Genomic DNA, 24,324 nt, shown 5'->3' with positions numbered 1-24,324 from the left:
ACTCAGAAGCAAATACATCCCTGGAGTCAGACAAGTTTGTTTAAATAGTGAGATGGACATTTTTAGAAGTATGGGGAGAGCAGGGAAGGAAAGACGGACGGCATTTATCATAACCCTCTCCTGAGGCACAGATAAAGCAGCAAGTTCTCATTCAAATTTAATACCTTAAGTAGACAGATTGCATTACTAATACTTTTCCATGTAAGTCAAAATTTGTTGCTAAGAGTCCTGATGTTTGAGAAACAATGTGCTTCAGATATAAATGAAACTCTGGACTTTGATGATACTTAGAGATTGAAGGGTGAACAGGGCTGTGGAATCAGGATGTAAAGCCACCTTGAGTATTTCACTGCTTGCTTGCTTGCTTGCTTCAGGTGGTTCAAGGATTCCGGTGGGATAAGAACATTTTTCTTTTGAGGAGGGAAGAAAAGAAAAATATCTGCATGCCACTTTGTTATAAATATATTGTTTATTATTGTATGCAGTGTAGTAATATGGCAATTGGTTTGAGTACTTTTATATACTTCATTGATTAAGTACATTATTTTCCTCCTCTTAAGAAAGGATCAGCCTGAAATACAATGTCCTACAACAAAATTTACATGTGAGCTACAAAGATGAACAGTTGATTGCATCTCTGCAAAAACAATGCTGCTGCTTACACTCACAATTTACAATCTCTCAGTTAACGAAGTGGGCTTATCTAATCTTCTTTCTGGTATTTGATTTTTCATGATGCATTTGCTTAAGTCCTAACCAGGACTGCCACAATAAAAGTCCAGGTAACACTATCCATATGCCATTAAAAAATACCAGGTAGACCCACAGATAAAGCCAGTTACTGGTGTTTAGGTTAGGACTTCCAATGAGCCAGTCTGGGCAGAATGTCATCCACCCACCATATAATTCACAAACACACAATGTAATCTGTATGAAATGCCTGTAAAGAGGAAGAAGAAACAAAAATTAGGCAACTGCAATAAAAATTTGTGTTGTCCAGAAAACCATTCCGTTTCACACAATTTTCAAGGTTTTGAAATTTTAGTTTTGATGCAGAACAAAAACGAGACCTTTGAAGTTCCCCCCCCCCCCATCCCCCAGAAAAAAAAAAATCATGAAACCCAGCCCAGAATAGCCAATCGTCTGGTGATTAACATGCCAGGACATAGCCGTGTGGTAACCAGGTTCTCTGCTGAATGTGTCGGTAGACAGGACGGACTGACTGGCAAACAGAAGTTTTGCAATAGTGCGATACCTAGTTCAAGGTGCCTGTGTATGTATATAAACATACACGAACCCATTATTTATTTTCTTATCCAAATAATTTTCAATATGACAAGACTTTAAGAAGAAAATGGAGGTTACCTACCTGTACCTGGAGGTTCTTCAAGATGTGTGATCTTTATCTGTATTCCACATGGAGGTAAGCATGCAGTCCATGTGCCTGAGACAGGAAAACTGGCAAATAGCATTCATTGTCCGCCTCTGCACTCTGGTGTTTCTTGTGCTCAGTACCAAAGGTATAAGGGGAGGTGAAGACTGACCATTTCTCTAGTTCCTTCTTTACCACAAACCCAGATGTGATGTGAAGCAGATGGGGTGGAGGGCAGGTGGTGGAATACAAACAGATCAGGACCAAGCACCTGTAATCGGAGGTTTGATATAAGTAACCTCCATGTCGTTGTCTTCGAATGCTGGTCCCTATACGTATTCCACGTGTGGGTGGCTATGACTGGTAAGCAGTATTTAAACAGGAGGGAGGTGCAGGAATGTGGGCAGTACAGAGACCTGTAATATCACTGTCCCAATGGCTGCATCTGTGGAACAGGCTTGGACTAAAGTGTAATCTTTTGTGAAGGTGTAGATGGAACACCCGGTAGCCGCCCTATAAATGTCCAGTAGAGGTACTTCTCAAAGGGATGCCACTGAGGTTGCCTGTGGTCTAGTGGAATGGGCCTTCATCTCATCTGGGGGAGGGAGCTGGGCTAACTGATAGCGAAGATGATGCAGCCAGAGATCCACTTAGACAGCTTTTTGAGCCTATAACATTTGTCCCCATCATCGCTCTGCTACAAGGATGAATAAGTCCAGGATTTCTTCTAATTGGTTCTGTTCTTTGTAGGTAAAACCTAAAGCTCATCTGACATGGAGGGGGGGAAAAGCCTCCTCTCCTCATTGGAAGCATAGGGTTTTGGAAAGAATACCAGTAAGTGAACTTATTGATTGATGTGAAAGTCAGAGACTACCTTCGGGGTGAATTCTGGGCAAAGGGAAGCCATTTCCTTATGGAATATGGTGTGTGGCAGGTTGGACATGAGTGCTGCCAGTTCACTCACCCTCCTGGCTGTCGTGACAGCGACAGAGAAGGCAACCGTCATAGACAGATGGGACATTGAGCATGTAGTGAACGGTTCAAAGAGTATTCTGGTAATTAGTAAGAGAATGAGATCGAGGTCCCATTGTGGTGCTGCACTACCGGTAGGAAGGTCCTAGAGAGACCCTTCAAGAATCTGGTTCTTATCAGGTGAGTAAAACTAGATTAGCCCTTTACCAAAGGGTGGAAGGTACTGACCGCTGCTAGGTGGATCTGAAGCAAGCTGACAGAAAGGCCCGACATCTTCAGAATGGGAAGGTAGTGTGGAATAGCAGGAACACCTGCTGTGTCTGGAAATAACTGGTTCTCCTGAGTTAGCAGAAGTGGGAAGGATTGAATGATGATGGGAGAGTGGGTTGACACTCAGGAGGTTCAGAAACTAAAATTGTCTGGGCCAGTTGGGTGCAATAAAAATGAGTTATGTATTCTCATGGTAAAATTCCCCCAGAACCTGAGGAGCAGTGGAATGGGAGGAAAGGCATACCTCAGATGTTCTGTCCATGATAGAAGTCCTGAGCTAGTACTGCTCTGGAGCAGTACAGTTTGACCTTCTTGTTTGTCTGGGAAGCGAACAGGTCCCAGGATGACATTCCTCACTGAGTGAAGGTTTAGTTTAGGACTGAACTGTGAATCTCCCACTCGTGATCTGTGGAGCAGCGTCTGCTGAGATTGTCTACCAGAGTGTTATGCACTAGGGAAGTACATCACAGAGTATGATGTGATTCTGCAGCTTGCCAATTGGCACCAGAGTTGCGCACCTTATCCTTTATGGCTGAGAGGTCTAAGCTGGCCTAAGTCTTTAGGACCTGAGTCGGAAGACTCACCCAATTTGGAAGGAGTCAAGGAGGGATCCTTTCTTTTGTGAGCAGACCTGGAAGTGGATCTGGTTTTGTGTTTGTGAGAGTGCCCCTTAGTTTAGACATGCATCTGACGAAGTGGGTATCCACCCCCGAAAGCTTATGCTCCAATACGTCTGTTAGTCTATAAGGTGCCACAGGACTCTTTGCTGTCTTAGTTTAATGAGAGGCCTGAGACAATGAGTCCTTAGGCTTTACAGACCAGGCCTCTGCTCCAGAGATCGTGCTCTAAGGGATGCTGCTCGCTGGTTGAGGCTGATGTACAAGATGGTCCTTTCAGCCTGGATCTCACTGGGGTCTCTCCTGGCTTTCTCCATGAGGTGCATCCTCAGCTGAAGCTCTCCTCCCTTTTGGGTTTGGATAGGGAAGGAGCAGCAGAAGCTGAACGTGGCAGAGATGTGAGCCTCCCCAAGCAGTAAGGACAGCATGGATAATTGGCGCTGGCAGAGAAGGGATATGGGCCAGAGAGAGAGTTCTTAAACCCTAGAACTCTGGGCACAGACCTTCTCCTGGGGATAGGGAGGGGATCAGGAAGGGTCTCTACGGTGGGGAAAAACTACTCTATTCTAACTAAAAAGCTACTAGAAAAGCACTAAAAACAGTAAAATTCTAACAACTATTTACAATACGTTTACAAGTAAGATGATGAAGCTGCTTCGGACACAGAGGATTCCAGCTCAGGCCATGTAATAGTCAGAAGGAACTGAGGAGGCCATCAAGCCACACCTCACCTTATACCCTGGGTACTGAGCATGAGGAATGCCAGGGCACAGGAGTGGACCAACGGACACTAATTGCCAATTCTCCAGTCTCAGGAGCATGGAGTGCATGTGTACCCCCATGTGGAATACACACAGGGACCAGCACTCGAAGAAAAACCACCAGAAGACCCCAACAAGGGAACCTAAGAAAAACAAGACTGCATATACCCCAAGCCAAAGTATAGTGAAACTAATAGATCTAGGTACCCATGCAGGAGATGATAGTATTTGGAAAGACCAAAGGCCTGGGTTTCCCTTCAAAAAGTAGATAATCTCCTCTTAGAACAAGGATCATTGACTTTCAGGGTACCATTAGCAAGTAGCTTCAAGGAACAGCTATGAATGGAGATACTGATAATAGCAAGTAAGAATGTAATTATGCATCCTTCATCTTAGTAGCGTAAGTTTTGATACTTTCCTCTAGCTGTGTCCACATGGGACTAAAAGTAAATGCCTTCTTTTTTAAGTCAGAACATTGTTTAAATGACACTATAATTAGGATCTCTTTGTTGATCAGGGAGTTACAATTGCTGCCTGCATGTTCCTAGGAGTGAAAGAGCCTCTTCTCTCAAGGAGGTATCAGGTGGCGGTAGCTGTCCTGCAATCATCCCAAATCAGCAAAAGGGACTCATCTAGGGGCTGCAGGCTCTACCCTTGCAGGTGCTACAGCGTTGGAGTGGAGGCTCAGGTTATATAAAGTGACCTTCAAGTGAGTAGGACATGGTTGCTCACTGTTACAATTGCCTTTGAAATACGCGCTGGAAACAGATTAAGCAACTTTTTGCACAGCACACAAAGCTGTATAGTCAAATGTAATCTCTCATAATACTCTGCTGTGTCTTCTGCAGCTTGAAGGCAGCCCAACAGCCCAAGTGTTACTTCAGATCCTAGTTTTCTACAATACACAATTTTTCCCAGCCAAAATACTGAGAGAAGAACCTGTTCCATTCATGTACTTTGCACCAAGTAATTATTCGATTTCTAATAGGACTTACCTGTAGTACTTATCTTTGATAATAGCATAAATGAGAATCAGTGCTAGAAGGCCATCCAAAACAACAGTTAGTATTTCCAGAGACACAATGGTTGGATCAGAATAAAGCCACCTTGCATCTGCTCTTCCATATTCTTTCCCTAAAAAATGAAACATGACAGTTAATTCCACTACTGGTATAATCAATTAAAGATAACAACTCCATCGTGGGTGGGAGAACAGACAATACTGCTCCCCTGCACTGATGGAAGATTATGCGTAACATTTTCAAAAGCACCTACGCACCCAGTGGACTCAGGTGACTAAAAATTTTACTTTATGAAAGCATGTTTGAGGTGAGCATCCAGATGCTTCAGAAATAAGGTTACCACTGTTTGTTTGCTAAAGTGACAGATTATATAGATTTTCTATTTCTTTCAAAGGAAATTTTTCCCTGAATGTAGGCGTCCATGTTCATCAAGTAACTTCTATAGAGAAAATACCCCACAAATCTAGAAAGAGACTTTTCTTGTGCTGTCTTTATTCCTAAAGTACATATGAGGAAAATGAAAAAGCTTGTTAATCACTGGGTATAATGGTGGTTAGACAAATCCTGGAGATTTGTTTCTAGAACTCAGCTATTTCCCCCCAACACCTTAAAATTAGCCTTATATTTTACAGTGCTCCAGGCTAAGGACAGCCAAATTCTGATCTCAGTTACACCCGCAGCCCTACTAGCTATATTAAATGAGGGATAGATTGGACTCATTTCCTAGTTTATGTCCACAAGGAACCAACATTTAAATATAGGGTGATCAGATGGGAGGAAGAAAATATCGGGACACATGGGGGGAGAGGGAGTGGTGCAAAACAAACAAACAAACAAAAAAAAGAGTGCCGCGAAATATCAGAACAAATTGCGTCCCGACCAAACATCGGTTGAGACATGGGACAAACACCTAAATGTTGGGATGTCTGGTCACCCTATTTAAATAAGGCAGTAACTGCAAATGGACTGCACACATTTGTCTACAGAGCCAGTTATCATAATTGACAGAAATAATTTCTTCTAGAGTTGAAGGGACAGATTCTCTTATACTCTGGTGATGAAGGCCACAGAAATACCTAGGTGGATAGATGCAGAAGTTTCTAATAAAAAACTGTCCTAATGGATAAGATATTCAATAAATAGGATTCAATATTTAATGACATAACACACTTTGGCATCATGAAGGGAAGAGAACAACCTTTAAAGAAACAAAAGTCAAGTGAGTCAAGCTGTCCTTAAGCGACAGTCTGTATTGAGTTAGAATGACAGAACAGTTCACTAATGCTGTTTGATGTAGAGGTTTGTGTTAATTTCTGCAGCCCAAAGACAAATTATTCAGTTTTATCAGTTCATGCTATAGTATGTTTATTAACAATGTGGACTGGTGTCTGCAAAAATAGCATTGAAAAGACACAACCATATTTGGGATTGTTTTGAAGTATAGTACAGATGCCCCAAGCGTAAAGGGTTTTGAAAAGAAAATTATCATAGTCCTTTCTGTCTCACCCTGCATATAAACTCCATCCTGCACTCTCTGTGCACCCAGACTCCCATTCTAAGCAATGCATTTTGGGTGCACAAAGATGACAGGATCAGGGCCTTTATCAAAAGAAACAAAAGGTTAAAAACTGAAGTTGTCGTTTTGTTCTGTAGCCCTATTATGATATAAGGGTCACAGATGCTGCATTTTAACTAACAAGTCTTCTTTACAGTAAGAACAAATATCAAGAAAATTAGATGTATTAAGTTCCCAAAATGTCAGCTTTAGACTTCATCATGGAGGGAAGGGATATGAAATCAGAATTATGTTGCTCTCTTCATTAAATTAACAAAGCAATGCATCAGCCTAAACATTAGTCTTTTCAAAGATGCTCCAGCAGTGCGTTTTTAGCCACTCACATGTCATCACAAGCAGCATAAACTTACTGCAGAGGAAACTCACAAGCTATTGTATAATCACATTAAACCTTAGTAATGCTGGGTTTTCCTCCTTACTTTCTCAAAGGCAGAGTGGTTGCTGGGTTTCGTTTTTGGGAACAGATGATTTGGATTGAACGGGATATTCCCCCAGACCACCATCGGGGCATAAAGTAAATCAAATGGTTGGATATAAACTACCAGGAGACTCTGATTCCTCAAAGCTTTTCCTCTACATAATAATGAACAACTCTTCTTCTTTGAGTGACTGTTCACATGAATTCCACTCGTACTGTGCATACACCCCATGCACATGAAATTGGAATCTTTGACTATCAGTGTCTGTTGGGGCTGCATATGCATACTACGGTTCCTTGTGCCACCACACCCAATCCCCCTACACCTGAAAAGTACTCCTGCCATCATAAAATGAAAATGATACTTACACAGAGAGGCAAATATGTTGTCTGACTCTGCCACTGTTCCTATTAAAGACAGGTACACAAAAGGGCCCTCCTAAGGGGGGAAAACAAAGCAGAAATAGGTTCTAATTTCACTGAAGCAAGACAACATCCATATTAGCACTCACAATATGGTGTAGGACATTCTAGGAATGTCACAGATTAGATAAGGAAATTATTAATAACTATAGAAATCCCGTGTGTAAACACCTCAGCAGTGCCACATACTGGACATGCCTTCCAACGCATTTTATACAATCAACCAGCATGCATTCAAGTAATCTTGTAGTGCCTGAGACCCAGCCATTTAAAAAAAAAAGACCATTCTGAGCTGTAAAGTGTCAACTATATTATTTTTGGTCTACTCTCCACACTTCTTTTCCATTTCCCTCATATGCATAAGCCCCCTATGCAAACACATTGTGGGTGTGCAACAAATCTGACATGAGAACCAAGATATTTAAACTTAAACATTTGAACAGGCTACAAAACCCACTTTCCCAAAATCCAGAGTCAACTATAATATAATTTTGCACTTATATCACACCTTCAGTCAGAAAACATCAAAGTATTCCACAAGCATTCAGTTGGTGAGGGAAGGAAGAGAGCTCTGACGGGAGTGCCGTGGTACCAAAAGGAGGAGAGATGGTTAACTGTTAGCCAGGAATGCTTCATAGTAAGCCAGGAAAAGCTTGTGAGAAGAACAGTGATAGGGAAGTGAAAGGGAGTTGGAGAAAGGACAGTTACAGAGCATAAGAATGCATGAGAATCAAAGACTGATAGCAAAGAAAGACAAACAGCCTGTGAAATCTCCCTCTAAATATAAAATTGTTTTCAATTCTATCCTTGCACTAACAGCATGAAAGGTACGAATTACTGCCTGACCTCGCTCTAGTTAAAATTTAAAAAAAGGTTACCCCATGAGTAAATTCTAAGAATAATCAATTCTGGTGAGAGCTAAATCCAGTGCCAAGGACTAGTACCCAATGTATTTATATAAAAAGCTCTGGAGTTGCGGGGGATTATACCGATGACAAGAACAGGGAACGCCATGTCAGCCCCTCTGGAGAGAACACCAATAAGAGACAAGAGGGAACTGTTCTGTCAAGTGTAGCATTGGGCAAAGTCCCAGGTTGGCAGCCCTGCGGGATGACAGTGTCTATTTCTGCCCAGAGCAGTACAGCCCAGGCACCAGATGAGCAGGCTTTATTGCAGAGCTGTACCAGCACTCTGCAACGCTGTTCTGGAGGGATCACCTCTAGATAGCATAGGATAATTCATTTATCTTCATTTCTCTAAGAGGTGTTCATTTTTGTGATATTTGTCCACTAGGAACTGCAGTGAGAGCACCAGTTCATTCTACATTCAGAAGGCACTGAATACCTTCATATGAGAACAGCTTTAGGGAATTACAACCTGGGCTGGATTAAAGAAAGTTTTTTTTAGAGGTGATAGAGTCCCTCATTAGGACTTTTAAAAAACAAACAAAAACAAAAAAAAAACCCATAAACATATATGGTTGCATCATGGCAGATTTGGAAAGATGTACTAGATTTGTAACTCAATCATGACAATGATACACAATTTTCCATTCTGGGCCCTGGCCCCAACCTGACCTCCCAACTGCTTTGCCCAGTATTTTTCCATCCCTTTGCAAGGAATGAGGAGTGAATGATATGTGGTAGGCAGAGGCAAAACTGCATCAGCAACTGTTCTTCACACACCTGCTGCAGAGAGGGAAAGGCAGGAAGAGAAAGTCACAGGAGCTGGCAAAAGAACAGGAAGTCATCAAATCTAAGGCAAAGAAGCACTCCCTGACTCTCCATGGCCAGTCTTCTGTCCATCCATATTGAACATAACAAGCAGGAAAACAGCAAAGGGAAACCCACGTACCCAACAGCAAAGACAAAAACGCAACATGTACAATATGGCTGAATTACTATTGTTGGAAAAGCACAAAACTCTCATCATTCTACTCTCAGCTTTAACAAAGGAGGTTTTTTTTGCATAATTTGATTATATTTCAAATCTATCATTAAGTATGTTTTTGACTGACTCTCAGATGAGGTGCTCAGGTACTACAGTAATGGAGGCCATATAAATTCCTAGATTAGATTGTTTAATTTAGTCTTTATGATAAGAAATCCTGTCAGTAACGTTTACAAACCTGGTCTTTAACTCCTGATGACATGGTAAAGTGCCCCCCAACCTGAGGTTCCTATTCTCAGGGACCTCTGTTCTTTAAATACAATTCTGTGCAGCAGCTGCACCTTCATTAGCAAAACTGAACAAGAACACAGAATAAACTGTATTTTGAAAAAGGAATCCAGAAAAACAGAGGGATACTCTTGTAAATGTTTTAAAGCAGATATTGGGCCAATTATGAAAACCGATCAAGCAAACTGTTCTACTTAAAATGAAGCATTATTAGTCCCTTGTGCATATATTAGTAAGCTACAGCCCCGCCCTTCTAATATTTTTAAAACCCACATGGCTAAATATTTTTTCTAATTATATGTTAGTGATATTTTAGTATTGCTAAGTCACATTCCAAAACTCAAGCAGTCATAAAATTATTAGAACTGAAAAGGACAACAAGAGAAAGGTTGGCTCACTGCTGGTGCATCCCCTTGTGGCTGGGCATAGCATAGCTGCTCTTTCACCTCTAGGATTTCCAGTTGATGGTTGCTCCAGTCCTGTGGCGATCTGCCTCTTCTCGCATCTTGGGCCTCTGGCAAGTTCACATTTTAGTTCTACCCCTTGTGGGGTTATAGAGAATCCAACAATAATCCTTCAAAAGGTTTTCAGCCCCATGGTCCTCACACCTTCCTCTCAGGGTTCTCAGTTGAGCTTATCCCCATCTCAGGGGCTTCCTGTCACCCAGGGTCGGCTCCAGGCCCCAGCACGTCAAGCGCGCTTGGGGCGGCATGCTGCGGGGGGGCGCTCTGCCGCTTGCCGGGAGGGCGGCAGGTTGCTCCGGTGGACCTCCCGCAGGCATGCCTGTGGAGGGTCCGCTGGTCCCGCGGCTCTGGTGGAGCAGCCGCAGGCACGCCTGCGGGAGGTCCACCGGAGCCGCGGGACCAGCGGACCCTCCGCAGCCACGTCTGCAGGAGTCCACCAGAGACGCAGAACTGGCGAGCGGCAGAGAGCCCCCTGTGGCATGCCACTGTGCTTGGGGCGGCGAAATGGCTAGAGCTGGCCCTGCTGTCACCTCACCAGTGGCTGGTAGGGGAACCCCAGCCGCCCCGCTACAGTGGATTCCAGGCAAGGTCTGCTCCATCGAGCGACTCCCTTCTGCTGCCTCCCTGGACTTCCTGTTAGCAGGTAGCCTGTCAGCAGGTCTCTTCCACGGCCTCTCTAAGTTCACCCTTTCTTCGAAGCCAGGACTTGCAAGGGTCTCCCCTGGAATCCCCAATAAATCCCACTCCAAAACTTAAACCAATTTCTGCCCTCCTCAGTCTTGGTCTTTCATGTCTCAAATTCCCCTTGCTCTGTTCCTCCATCGTACACCTGCCAGGTTTCTCTCACCTGCCACACCTTGCCCTTTTATCAGGGTTGCATACCACTGCAGCCTGTTCCACCTTCCATACTGCTCTGTGTCTCTCCTACCAGACTTCTCTACTTAGGAAAGGATCCCAGGGCCAACTTTCTCCCTGGGCTTCCTCCTTTACCCTAGTTCCAGAGAGTTTCTCCCTATGGCCCCCTTCTGCTTCAGACTCCCTTTCTTTATAGTCATCACTCAACTCCTCCTTCAGCTGGGCTTTAATTAACACTGGCCCAGCCTCTAGGTGCAACAAGGTGGGTTAAGTATCAGAGGGGTAGCCAAGTTAGTCTGGATCTGTAAAAAGCGACAAAGAGTCCTGTGGCACCTTATAGACTAACAGATGTATTGGAGCATAAGCTTTCGTGGGTGAATACCCACTTTGTCAGACGCATGTGGTGGGTTAATTGGCCTTTCAGGCCCACATTAATCCCTTCAGAAGCAGGATGGTATATATACACCCCAAAACAACAACCACTGCCCACTTTGTCATCAGACCTCATTAAAACAGATCTAGCCATTTCACTTGTGGTATATTTCATTTATATGCTGCAACTAGATTTTTTGTGAAACAAAATCAATGAAAAAACACCTGATCTCAATATTAAACTTCTAGTAACACTGAAATATGACCTGCATTTTAAATGCACGACCCTAGTGAACAGACTGATTTTTTGTTGGGAGAGATGAGGGAAGGAATTCAGGGCCTGAGCTACCATACAAGAAGACACAAGATGCTAGGACATCATCGTTGGACATGACAGATAGACATACCATACAAGAAGACAGGTGGCTTCTCACACCAGCAGTGTGCTTTAGCATCAGATCAGCCAGGATCCAGGCCATATATATCAAACAGTTTACTTACCATTCCTGCCAATGCATCTCACGCAGTACCATCTCCATTCAGACACAATGGGCAAGAACGTTGATTATGTGCCATCCAAAGACTTAATTCGCTGCAGCTCTTAAGGACTGCCACTATGTGACAGCACTGAGCTGAGAAGCAGCGATCACTAAGATGATCTAGGCGTGGTAGCCATGTTAGCCTGTATCAGCACCTCCTTTGTTAGCCTTTTTGATTATATCAGAGTTGTTCCTGAGGCTGTGGATTGTACTGTGTTCTGCACAGCTGGGGTCAAAAACTATTTCCCTATGCTAATTTCCCCCCCTACTGTTACTCACATCTTCTTGTCAACTGTTTGAAATGGGCCATCCTGATCATCACTACAAATGTTTTTTTCCTCCTGCTCATAATAGCCCATCTTAATTGATTAGTCTCCTTAGAGTTGGTATGGCAACCCCCATCTTTTCATGTTCTCTGTATATATATCTTCCTACTGCATTTTCCACTCCATGCATCTGATGAAGTGGGTTTTAGCTCACTAAAGCTTATGCCCAAATAAATTTGTTAGTCTCTAAGGTGCCACAAGTACTCCTGTTCTTTTTATGAAGATCTAATCAAATTTATCTTTAGGTTTTTATTTGAATGTCGATAAGCTCAAACCCTAGCGGCAGCTGATAAAACAGTCCAAGAAGGTGGAGATGCTCTGAGGGGGCAGAAGAAAGAGGAATGAGACAATTCAAGGAATTACTAATGAAATAGGGAACCTTTCACCTGTAGGCCCTTGGTTTGACTCTAACCCAGGTCAGCAAGGAATTGAAAGTTATTACAAATCAGTTTGCTGTTTGGAGGACTACAGGGAATGAGCAAGGAACCTTAATCTGTTACCTAACCCAAAAACCATCACAAATTACACCTTCAGCAGAGATGCCAAGCATTGAATGAGCATGAAAACTTTTGTACGCATAAAAGCGGTCCTTTTAGGGAATAGGATTCACAGTTTAGGGATGCTTTTAGACACCCCCCAAGCTGCTGTATGTCAACAGCATTACAGCAGTAACTCAGGCAGCTTTTTGCCATTTGTGACTTGCTAGGAGGTTCTGACCTGTCCTTTTGGATGCAGACTTTGTAACTGTTATCCAGGATTTTGCTACCTCAAGATTAGACTATTGCATTGTACTCTATGTGGCGCTACACCTGAAAACCATTTGGAGACTGAGGCCTTGGCTACACTGGCACTTTACAGCGCTGCAACTTTCGCACTCAGGGGTGTGAAAAAACACCCCCATGAGCGCTGCAAGATACAGCGCTGTAAAACCTCAGTGTAATCAGTGCCGCAGCGCTGGAAGCGCGGCTCCCAGCACTGCAAGCTACACCCGTAAGGGATGTGGTTTACGTGCAGCGCTGCTCTCTCCCAGCACTGGCGCTCCGACCACACTCACACTTCAAAGCGCTGCCACGGTAGTGCTTTGAAATTTCAAGTGTAGCCGTACCCTGAAACAGGTTCAAAATGCAACAGCTCACTCACTGAACGGGATTTCACACTGGGAGCATGATACCAGTGATCCAGGATCTGTGTTGGCTGCCAATTGGCCTCTGATTGAAGTTTAAGATGTTGGTTATGACCCTGTAAGGAGGCGCCCTGGCTCCCCGCTGCGCCTGAGAGGGACGAGCCAGAGCAGGTGCCTCAGTGGGCGGAGCCAGCACTGCCTGTCCCCGCCCCCCGGAAGTCAAGGGACGGGACAGGAAGTATAAAAGCCCGGCCCCAGCGCTCAGTTGGGCGCAGGCTGCCGGAGAGGATGGACGCTGGTGCCCGGGCTCCCGCCGGGCCCAGCCTGCCCCGCGCCCACTACCCAGAGGAGCGCTGGCCTGACCTGCCCCGCGCCCATTACCCGGAGGAGCGCCGGCTGGACTTGCCTCAGATCCGGTACCCAGAGGAACGTCGGCCTGACCTGCCGTGTACCCAATGCTCCGAGGAGTGGCCTGAGCTTCCCCACGACCGGTACCCGGAGGAGCCCATGGTCTGGGACCCCCCAGACGACGCTGGCAAGGACCAGGTACCCGGAGAGGGGGAGGTTGGAAGTGGCCCGGGGGTAGCCAACCCTGGTTTGGCTCCTGAAGAGCCTGAACCCATGTCAGTGTGTTGCGGCCAGGACCCCACTGACCGCAGCGGGTCTTGACCGCTGCTAGGGCCCTGGGCTGGAACGCAGTGGAGTGGGAGGGCCTGCGTTCCCCCTGCCACCCGTAACCGGGTGGCAGACTCCCCCTCTTCCCGCCTCTTGCCACTGCTCTGCCCTGATCCAGAGGGCCAGAGCTAACTAGACTTGTGTTTGGTGCCCCGCCCGAACCAAGGGCTGGGCCCCCTTTGACTTTGCCACTGCTCTGTCCTGACCCAGAGGGCCAGAGCTAACTAGACTTGTGTTTGGTGCCCCGCCCGAGCCAAGGGCCCGGGCTGATACTGTGTTTGCTCAGCCCCTGCTAGAGGTCTGAGCTTGAACTGCTACTGCCCCGCCCTGCCAAGGGCCCGGGCTGATACTGTGTTTGCTCAGGCCATGTCTACATCTAAAATTTTGCAGCGCTGGTTGTTACAGCTGTATTAGTACAGCTGTATAGGGCCAGCGCTGCAGAGTGGCCACACTTACAGCAACCAGCGCTGCAAGTGGTGTTAGATGTGGCCACACTGCAGCGCTGTTGGGCGGCTTCAAGGGGGGTTCCGGGACCGAGAGAGCAAACCGGGAACGCCGCGGTTTGCTCTCTCGGTCCCGGAGCCAGCCAGCAAACCGCGGGGAAGGAGACCTGCTTGCTCGGGGTTCCGGGACCGAGAGAGCAAACCGGGAACGCCGCGGTTTGCTCTCTCGGTCCCGGAGCCAGCCAGCAAACCGCGGGGAAGGAGACCTGCTTGCTCGGGGTTCCGGGACCGAGAGAGCAAACCGGGAACGCCGCGGTTTGCTCTCTCGGTCCCGGAGCCAGCCAGCAAACCGCGGGGAAGGAGACCTGCTTGCTCGGGGTTCCGGGACCGAGAGAGCAAACCGGGAACGCCGCGGTTTGCTCTCTCGGTCCCGGAGCCAGCCAGCAAACCGCGGGGAAGGAGACCTGCTTGCTCGGGGTTCCGGGACCGAGAGAGCAAACCGGGAACGCCGCGGTTTGCTCTCTCGGTCCCGGAGCCAGCCAGCAAACCGCGGGGAAGGAGACCTGCTTGCTCGGGGTTCCGGGACCGAGAGAGCAAACCGGGAACGCCGCGGTTTGCTCTCTCGGTCCCGGAGCCAGCCAGCAAACCGCGGGGAAGGAGACCTGCTTGCTCGGGGTTCCGGGACCGAGAGAGCAAACCGGGAACGCCGCGGTTTGCTCTCTCGGTCCCGGAGCCAGCCAGCAAACCGCGGGGAAGGAGACCTGCTTGCTCGGGGTTCCGGGACCGAGAGAGCAAACCGGGAACGCCGCGGTTTGCTCTCTCGGTCCCGGAGCCAGCCAGCAAACCGCGGGGAAGGAGACCTGCTTGCTCGGGGTTCCGGGACCGAGAGAGCAAACCGGGAACGCCGCGGTTTGCTCTCTCGGTCCCGGAACCCCGAGCAAGCAGGTCTCCTTCCCCGCGGTTTGCTGGCTGGCTCCGGGACCGAGAGAGCAAACCGCGGCGTTCCCGGTTTGCTCTCTCGGTCCCGGAACCCCGAGCAAGCAGGTCTCCTTCCCGCGGTTTGCTGGCTGGCTCCGGGACCGAGAGAGCAAACCGCGGCGTTCCCGGTTTGCTCTCTCGGTCCCGGAACCCCGAGCAAGCAGGTCTCCTTCCCCGCGGTTTGCTGGCTGGCTCCGGGACCGAGAGAGCAAACCGGGAAAGGAAACCAGCTTGATTACCAGAGGCTTCCTCCTTCCACGGAGGTCAAGAAAAGCGCTGGTGAGTGTCTACATTGCATTACCAGCGCTGGATCACCAGCGCTGGATCCTCTACACCCGAGACAAAACGGGAGTACGGCCAGCGCTGCAAACAGGGAGTTGCAGCGCTGGTGGTGCCCTGCAGATGTGGACACTCTCAAAGTTGCAGCGCTGTAACTCCCTCACCAGCGCTGCAACTTTCTGATGTAGACAAGCCCTCAGTCTCTGCTAGAGGTCTGAGCTTGAACTGCTGCTGCCCCACCCTGCCAAGGGCCTGGGCTGATACTGTGTTTGCTCAGCCCCTGCTAGAGGCCTGATCCTGAACTGTTACTGCCCGCCCTGTCCAAGGGCTGGGGCTTATTTACTTTGAGAGCCCCGACCTCGGCTAGAGGGCCGGGGCTCTACCTTGTTTGCAGACCCTGTATCCCCTCAACACCTGCGGAGGGGTTAAGGCTACCCGGACTGCAGCGTGCTAGGAGGCGCCCTGGCTCCCCGCCGCGCCTGAGAGGGACGAGCCCTGACACGACCGGCTTACAGACCCATAAAGCTCTAAGTGGTGGGACTGCCCTATCCGAGGGATCACCTCTCTCCCTCTGCCATGCTATCACAGCTGCTATCAGGAGAGCTGCTCAAGCTGAGATCTCCTTTGTTATAACGGTGGGGGAGGCTGGCAGGGCATTCTCTGTGAGGGCTCCTGGACTTTGGAGCTTGCTCCTCACCTTGGTTCAAACAAGGACAAATTTGATGACTTTTTGGTCATACAGCAAGAGACATCTGTTTGACTGGGGTTTTTGAGAGGGCTGAAGATATGCTTCCTAGACAATGAAGGAATAGAAAAGAGTTTCTGTAGGTGACATAATGTGATTCTGGGATGAATAAACAAGGAAATCTCAAGCAGGAGTAGAGAGATATTTTAACTCTGTATTTAGCACTGGTGCGACAGCTACTGGAATAGCATGTCCAGTTCTGGCGCTCACAATTCAAGAAGGATGCTGATAAATTGGAGAAGGTTCAGAGAAGAGCCACAAGAAGGATTACAAAACATGTCTTAAATAGCGATAGACTCAAAGAACTCAATCTGTTGAGGTTAACAAAGAGATGGTTAAGGGAGGACTGTAAGTATCTTCCTGGGGAACAAATATATAATAATGGGATCTATCAGGGAAAGGGATAACATGATCCAATGGTTGTAAGTTTAAGATAGACAAATTCAGACTAGAAATAAGGTATACATTTTTAATGGTGGGAGTAATTAACCACGTGAACCATTTACCAAAGGTCATGGTGGATTCTCCATCACTGACCATGTTTAAATGTACGTTCTTCTAAAAGATATGCTCTAGGGTTTATTTGGGGAAAATTTTATGGCCTGTGTTATACAGGAGGTCAGACTAGATGATCACCATGGTCCCTGTTGGCCTTGGAATCTCTGAATCTATATTCAGAACAACAACTGTCTCCACAAGCAGAAATTTCTATAACCCCCAAAAAGGAGAGAGAGAGAGAGAGAGAAAGAGATTCTATGAAGTCCACTAGGAACTATGTTATTGCCAATCTAATTAATGTGGAAGGCACTCAGATACCTAGAAAACATAGCCTAGAACAGGATAGGTGGAACTCAGAGAAGACTGCCGGCTTCCACTTACTACCTCTTCCATGCAGTAGTTCAGCTCTCAGCAAATGGAAAGAAGGGATGGGCACTAACATCATCAGGTTATGGGGAAGAAAGGAGAGGGGCAGAGCAGTGCCCAATCTCATGGCCCCCAGTACAGGCTGTAGGGGAGCACTGAAAGATGCAATGCAGGCTTACATAAACAAACATTTTTCAGATGTTTATGTCCCATGTGCCTGCTCATAATTTGAACCCCGTTGACAGTGATGAGTAACATTCCTTGGAAATTGCTCAATCATTACAATCTGTGCACTTCCTCAATATATCACTAGCAAATCTTAAAGGAGCGTGTTGCCATGAGATCAAAGCCACTTTCTGGAACTAGTAGGATGGCAGGTGGAGTTCTGTGAAAGCAACTGACTATCAGCTGAAAAGTTTTCAGGACGCTTTGTTAAAGATGTGTAAAATATTGATATCAACCAAGTTTGAATTCTCTATAAAATTTGTCCACAGTATTAAATGGAGTGTTGCCCTGCACATTCGCGGCCTGATTTTCAAAGGTAATGAGCAACTTCCGCTCTCACTGAAGTCAGCGAGACTTTTGAAAATCAGGACATAATTATGTGCTATGGGCAAGATGCATTTGTTGAAGTGACCCATTACCTGTAAGCATGGGAGGCAAATTTGTAGCAATTTTGGTGGTGAGCAGAACCCGCCCCCCCCACCCTCTCAAACTCCTCCTCCACCTGCCTACGGCTCTGGGCAGAGTTTCAGGGGGGATGTCTGGGGTGCAAGTCCTGGGCTGGGCATTAGGGTGCAGGAGGGGTGCAGGCTTTGGGAAGGAGTTTGGGTGCAGGCTCCGGGCTGGGGGTGGGTGTGCAGAAGGGAGTGAGGGCTGAAGGCTTTGGGATGGAGTTTGGGTGCAGGCTCTGGGCTGGTGGTGGGAGTGTAGGGAGGGGTGCAGGCTCTGGGCTGGTGGTGGGGGTGTAGGAAGAGGTGAGGGGTGCAGGCTCTGGGAGGGAGTTTGGGTGCTGGGTGCAGGCTCTGGGCTGGGGCAGGGGGTGGGTGTGCAGGAGGGGGTGAAGGGTGCATGCTTTACGATGGAGTCTGGGTGCAGGCTCGGCTGGGGGTGGGGGTGTAGGAAGGGGAAGGTGGTGCACGCTGGGGCAGAGGATCAGGCTGCAGGGGAATGAGGGTTGGGGCTGAGAATGAGGGGTTCATGACGTGGGGGGGCTCAGAGCTGGGGCAGAGGCTCAGGGTGTAGGGGAATGAGGGTTGGGGCTGAGGATGAGGGGTTCGTGCTGCAGGGGGCTCAGGGCTGGGACAGAGGATCAGGGTGCAGGGGGATGAGGGTTCTGGCTGGGGATGAGGATTAGGGTGCAAGGGGATGAGAGTTCTGGCTGGGACAGAGAATCAGGGTGCAGGGGGATGAGGATTCTGGCTGGGGATGCGGATTAGGGTGCAGGGGGATGAGGGCTCTGGCTGGGGCAGAGGATCAGGGTGCAGAGGGATGAGAGCTCTGGCTGGGGATGAGGGGTTTGGGGCGTTGGAGAGGCTCAGGGCTAAGGCAGAAGGGCAAGGTAAGGGCAGCCTGCCTTGCCATTAGTGGATGGCTGGCGCTAGGACCCTGGGGCAGCAGACAGCAGTTCTGCCGGGAGCCGTTCTCTGGCAGCACGAGCAGGCAGGGACGCGGCGGTGGGGGGAGACCCACAGGGGCCGTGGCTGGGGCCAGATCCAGGCAGGGCCGGGGGAGAGACCCAGCTCCAAATATTGCTGGAGCAGGGCCCCCAGCCCTGAATATTCCTGGAGCCCGAGCACCGCAAACATATATAACCTGCCGCCTATGCCTGTAAGATATTGCACAATGCTTGGATTCCTGGGTCTGTCTCAGGACTTAGTGATGCAAATCATGATGTGTTACAGAAGCACAGAGGAACGGATTGTATGTGTTTTGGCTGATGTCCCAGGCACGATAAAAGAGCTGAATATAACATTCTGATTTCCTGAGACAGGTGAAAGGCTGGTTGATTACGAAAGACATACATGGTACAAATCTCAAACACACAGTGGTTTTTCCAGTGCTTGGCTGGACACAAGAACTGATCTCACTTGAGTGTTTTCAGCTACCCTCTAAATTTCAGCAAGAGTTAGGATTTCTCTGTAATATCAAGTGAAGCAGTAATCTTTCTGTGGAAGAACTGGGAGAAAAACAGAATTCTCAGTAAGTTTGTCTAACCAAATATCGAAGTCATTCTGACTTTGACTTGAAACTGATAGAGCAGCTACAAAGCCTTAACAAGATGAGACAGCCTACAAGTTTGACCACCACTAGGTGTTTTTAATTTTCTTGTGAAGAAAAGATTGCAGCAAGTTTTCCCCCATGCACCTGTCCAGTATGGTGGGTGCAGCTTGTTGAGTGGGCACATTGACTTGGCTTCTGAAGAATGAAGTATTTAAAAATGTAAAACTGATCATATCTTACCTGACGCCTCAGCATATCTGAGTGACTCAACAGACAGGACTTGTAAGACCAGCAGCAAACCATGGTGTCTCCAAACTCTTGCCCAAGGTAGTCAGATTTATAGGGCCGTGGCCATTTATAAAGTAGGAACCAGCCCTCTGACAGCTGGAGTTACTGCCTGTGTCTGCGGGTGGCTGAAATATTGAACAGCCAGAACTGAGGTGTAATAGCACTGCTCTACAGCCAAAATGCTTTTGAAATAAATGTAGTCCAACTTTACTAATTCTGGGTCACTGAGAACGAAAATGATGCTTAAAATTGTTGATTGGCTCTAGTTTTCAAGATATGCTATTGGGTCAGTATATATGACCCTTGACTTGGGAACGGTGGAGGATAAGTGAGTTATAAAGGGAAGGGATCTCAATTTAAACCAGAAATGACTAAAATACATCTTTGACTGGATCTATGAGTAAATCTATGACTGGGTTTGGATAGTACTTGCTTTTTAGGCAAAACAATGAAGGATGCAATCTGAAGCTGGTATTGCGTCATACAGGATATGAATTGCATCATGTTATTCCTAGAAGTCATGGATGATGCAATCATAACGAAGTTTACATCACTCTGCTGAACAAATTGCCCTATATCAGCTCTAGAAATCATACAGTGTTGAGCTCTCTTATTTGTCAGTGTTTGATTTTGCAAAGGGACACATTTCTGTTTAGCCAAAGTGAGCAGAGATGCCTCGTACTTGTGTGAACAATGCAGATAACTTCTGCTATGTCTGTGGTGAAGTGACTTTTGCATCACAAAAGCGCAGTCTAACCACTATGGTTAAGAAAGCCTATCACCTTTCTTTTGGCTGCAAAATTGGAGATCAGGACAAGAGGTGGGCCTCACACCTGCAACACTTGTGCAACAAATCTTCGCCAGTGATTGAACAGGAAAAGGAAATCTGTGCCTTTTGCAGTGCCAATGATTTGGAGAAAGCCAACAGATCATACCAGCAATTGTTACTTTTGCATGGTGCCTCCAGTTGGGAAAGGTGTGTCAAAGAAGAAAAAGTGAACTGTGCATTATCCAAACATTCCATCAGCTATACGCCCAGTACCCCACGGAGAAGGACTGCCGGTTCCTAATGCACCAGAATCATTCTCACTTGAGTCAGACGAAGAAGAGGAAGAGGATGAAACTTCTGGTCCTGAACCATCAATGTCACAAGACCCGCATTTTCTCCCATCCTCCTCCTCTGAACCACACCTCATAACACAAAGTGAACTGAATGACCTTGGCAGGGATTTGGAACTACCCAAGAGTAAGGCAGAGCTGTTGCGCTCCAGACTACAGGCTGTCAGGGCAAATGGAGCCCATCAATGCTTGCAGACTATTGCTGGACAGTGACAAGAGATGCTACGTTTAATGAATACAAGAGACAAGCCAAGAAGCGCCAAATAGACATTGAATAGGACTAAACTATGTACATAATAGTTTTTTGCCTTTTGTTTCATAATAAATTTTATTTATATAACCCTTTTGCTGATTTTTAAAGTGTTACATAAACAGGACAGGTGAAATATTATCATGTAAAGCAACCATAAACACATGAAAAGACCTAGGTTTACAATTTATGATTAAAACTCTATCTACCCAATATACATAGACATAAAATGTAAAAACTTAAATATCTTAGAAACAGTAGCCAATCAGTTGTTTTAATTGTCATATTTGAATTCAGCACATCAAATACATAATAAATAGCACATTTTATCTCTGAAGCAGACGACTTCTCAAAAATTGTAGACCAGTGTAGTGGGAGGCAGTGTCTGCAAAAGGAGAGTAGTCTGCCACTGAAGCGGAGACACGGGGGTGTAATTACCACGCGGAGGGCAGCGGTGTTTTGGTGGGTGGGGGGGCGAGTACTTCTGGCAAAATGCCTCAGGCTGGGCATGGTTCATACCCGCCTGTGTTGGGCTGCGGTAGGAAAGCCACGTGCCCCAGATTCCTCACAGCAGCGCCCCCTTTTCTTCCCAGCCCCATAGCCCAGAACAGCCTCCCTTCCTCTCCCGCCACTCCACCATGGGCCGGGCCATTGCCTCCCTCCCTGAGCCGTGCCCCGCGCGGGCTGCCCCGGCCCGCACTCACCAGCGTGCAATGCACCAGCACGTCGTAGCAGAGCCAGCCCAGCACCCAGCGATCCGCCGCGGCACAGCGCCCGCCCAGCCTCCGGCCCAGCGCCCAGGCCAGGCCCAGCTGCGCCGCGCACACCGCCAACGAGCCCGCCGCCGCCGCGCTCAGCAGCGGGGGAGCTGCGGCCCCGCGCCCGGCCATGCCGCGCTCACCTGGCGGCCACGGCAGCGACTCCCACCCCCGCAGCCCAGCGCAGCCACAGAGCGGGCACCGCCAGGGACAGGGGGCGGGCCCCGGGCCCCCTGCGGCACTTCCGGGCACGGGGGGGGGCGGGGGGGGAGACGACACGCTGCCAGCCTGCGGCAGCCCCCGGCAGAGAGGTGGGGGCTGGGCCCGGCCCCCCTGCGGCAAACCCCCGGGCACAGAGACGCAGGGGCGCTGCTAGCCTGCGATAGCCCTGGGCACACAGAAACTTGGGCACTGCCAGCCTGCGATAGCCCTGGGCACACAGAGACTTGGGCACTGCCAGCCTGCGATAGCCATGGGCACACACAAACTTGGGCACTGCCAGCCTGCGATAGCCCTGGGCACACAGAAACTTGGGCACTGCCAGCCTGCGATAGCCCTGGGCACACAGAAACTTGGGCAATGCCAGCCTGCGATAGCCATGGGCACACAGAAACTTGGGCACTGCCAGCCTGCGATAGCCCTGGGCACACAGAAACTTGGGCACTGCCAGCCTGCGATAGCCCTGGGCACACAGAGACTTGGGCACTGCCAGCCTGCGATAGCCCTGGGCACACAGAGACTTGGGCACTGCCAGCCTGCGATAGCCATGGGCACACAGAAACTTGGGCACTGCCAGCCTGCGATAGCCCTGGGCACACAGAGACTTGGGCACTGCCAGCCTGCGATAGCCATGGGCACACAGAGACTTGGGCACTGCCAGCCTGCGACAGCACCTGCCATACAGAAACTTGGGCAATGCCAGGCTGCGACAGGCCTGAGCACACAGAGACTTGGGCACTGCCAGCCTGCGACAGCACCTGCCACACAGAGACTTGGACACTGCCAGCCTGCGATAGCCATGGGCACACAGAAACTTTGGCACTGCCAGCCTGCGACAGCACCTGCTACACAGAGACTTGGGCAATGCCAGCCTGTGACAGGCCTGAGCACACAGAGACTTGGGCACTGCCAGCCTGCAACAGCACCTGCCACACAGAGACTTGGGCACTGCCAGCCTGCCACAGCACCAGCCACAGAGAGCTACGGCACTGCCAGCCTGGGACAGCCCTGGCCACAGAGAGCCGGTGGCATTGCGAGCCTGCAACAACCCTGGGCAGAGAGAGCCGGTGGCATTGCGAGCCTGCGACAGCCCTGGGCAGAGAGAGATGGGAGCTGTTAGGGTTATGGGCACTGACCAGCTCCGTTGGGGAGGAGGGTGGGAAGGTGGCTATGGGGTGTCACTACCTGTCTATAGAAAGGCTCATACAGACTGGGTTTGGTAATATCAAATTCAAACATAAAGAAAAAAAGTCACAGGGGTCCTAGAATGTAGTAGTATATTTGGGAAGTTGAAAAAGGACAATGTGTGGTGATAGAGACTGACACTGTGGCCATCCCTAACTGAGGCTGCTATCCTGACAATCAGAGGCTAAAAGGCCTCTTGCCCCACTGTCTGGAATACAAGCTTTAGACTGAGCTTGTCCCTGCCCAGAAATTGCACTATACAGGCCATAGAATTTCCACCAGCCATTCCTGCTTTGAGCCCAGTATCTTGTGGTGGAGCTAGCACATTTCTTTTAGGATAGCCACTCTAATTAAACAGAGGAATTTCCACACTCGATCACACCCAGTCTGTTTAGTCCAGTATCCTGTCTCCAGCAGTACCAGATGTTTTCAAGTGAACAAAACTCACTTCACCTCAGGGCAAGTTTCATTTTATAGGTACCTACTGTGTCATAATCCTCCTAGCTCTTCATCTGTACCTAATTAATTGTACAGATGCTTGCCATCAACTTGTGCTTCTATTTTCCATTAACCAAACAGAAAGACAATGTGATTGCATGTTAACTAGGTACTCCAGTTCAGCTTGTGGTAGGCCAATAGAGTAATATAAATGCTTTAGCCTTAGGGCCCAATATTTATTTTAGTGCAGGAAAATACTCTATTTTTTCCATTTGATACATTGCCATTTAATTGTTAAAGTTATTTTTTTCATTTGGCTATTGATGCTCTCAAGTTCATCTGTAACATCCTCACCTTGTCCACGTTTAAGTCCTTGTTAAAGACCCACTCCTGCCAAACTGCTTAAAGTGAATCTAGTTGTATATAATTTGCCTGGTTTTGTTCCCCTTCCCCCAACCTCCCTCTCTCTGTATCTGTCCTTAGATTGTGAGCTCCTCAGAGCAGAGTCCATGAGAGTTTAGAAAGCTCCTTTCACATAGGCATTAAGTAAATAAGATGAATTGAGAGACTTT

At 48.0% G+C, this 24,324-nt stretch overlaps 1 protein-coding gene across 1 annotated transcript; it reads right to left on the bottom strand.

Annotated features, from left to right (window-relative positions):
* Positions 1-134: 134 nt before the first annotated feature.
* EBPL (EBP like) lies at positions 135-22,047 on the bottom strand. The gene is made up of 4 exons (XM_030564684.1): positions 21,857-22,047; positions 7,378-7,447; positions 4,988-5,126; positions 135-940 (listed from the first exon to the last, which is right to left on the bottom strand). Exons 1-4 carry the CDS (start codon positions 22,040-22,042, stop codon positions 700-702), a joined length of 636 nt encoding a protein of 211 aa, XP_030420544.1. The 5' UTR covers positions 22,043-22,047; the 3' UTR covers positions 135-699.
* Between the last annotated feature and the right edge of the window lie 2,277 nt (positions 22,048-24,324).

The sequence above is a fragment of the Gopherus evgoodei genome, chromosome 1, assembly GCF_007399415.2.
Source record: "Gopherus evgoodei ecotype Sinaloan lineage chromosome 1, rGopEvg1_v1.p, whole genome shotgun sequence".
Classification (NCBI taxonomy): domain Eukaryota; kingdom Metazoa; phylum Chordata; order Testudines; family Testudinidae; genus Gopherus; species Gopherus evgoodei.
Note: the sequence above shows the minus strand (reverse complement) of the source record. Positions and strands in the feature narration are given on the sequence as shown.

Bases quoted from the DNA above. Each gene is read 5' to 3' on its own strand.
- EBPL (XM_030564684.1), bottom strand. From the start codon at position 22,042: ATGGCCGGGCGCGGGGCCGCAGCTCCCCCGCTGCTGAGCGCGGCGGCG. The intron at 7,448-21,856 runs GTGAGTGCGGGC...TTCCCCCCTTAG, and splicing joins TGCTGGTGCATTGCACGCTG to GAGGGCCCTTTTGTGTACCT. The intron at 5,127-7,377 runs GTAAGTATCATT...TTCATTTTTTAG, and splicing joins CAACATATTTGCCTCTCTGT to GGAAAGAATATGGAAGAGCA.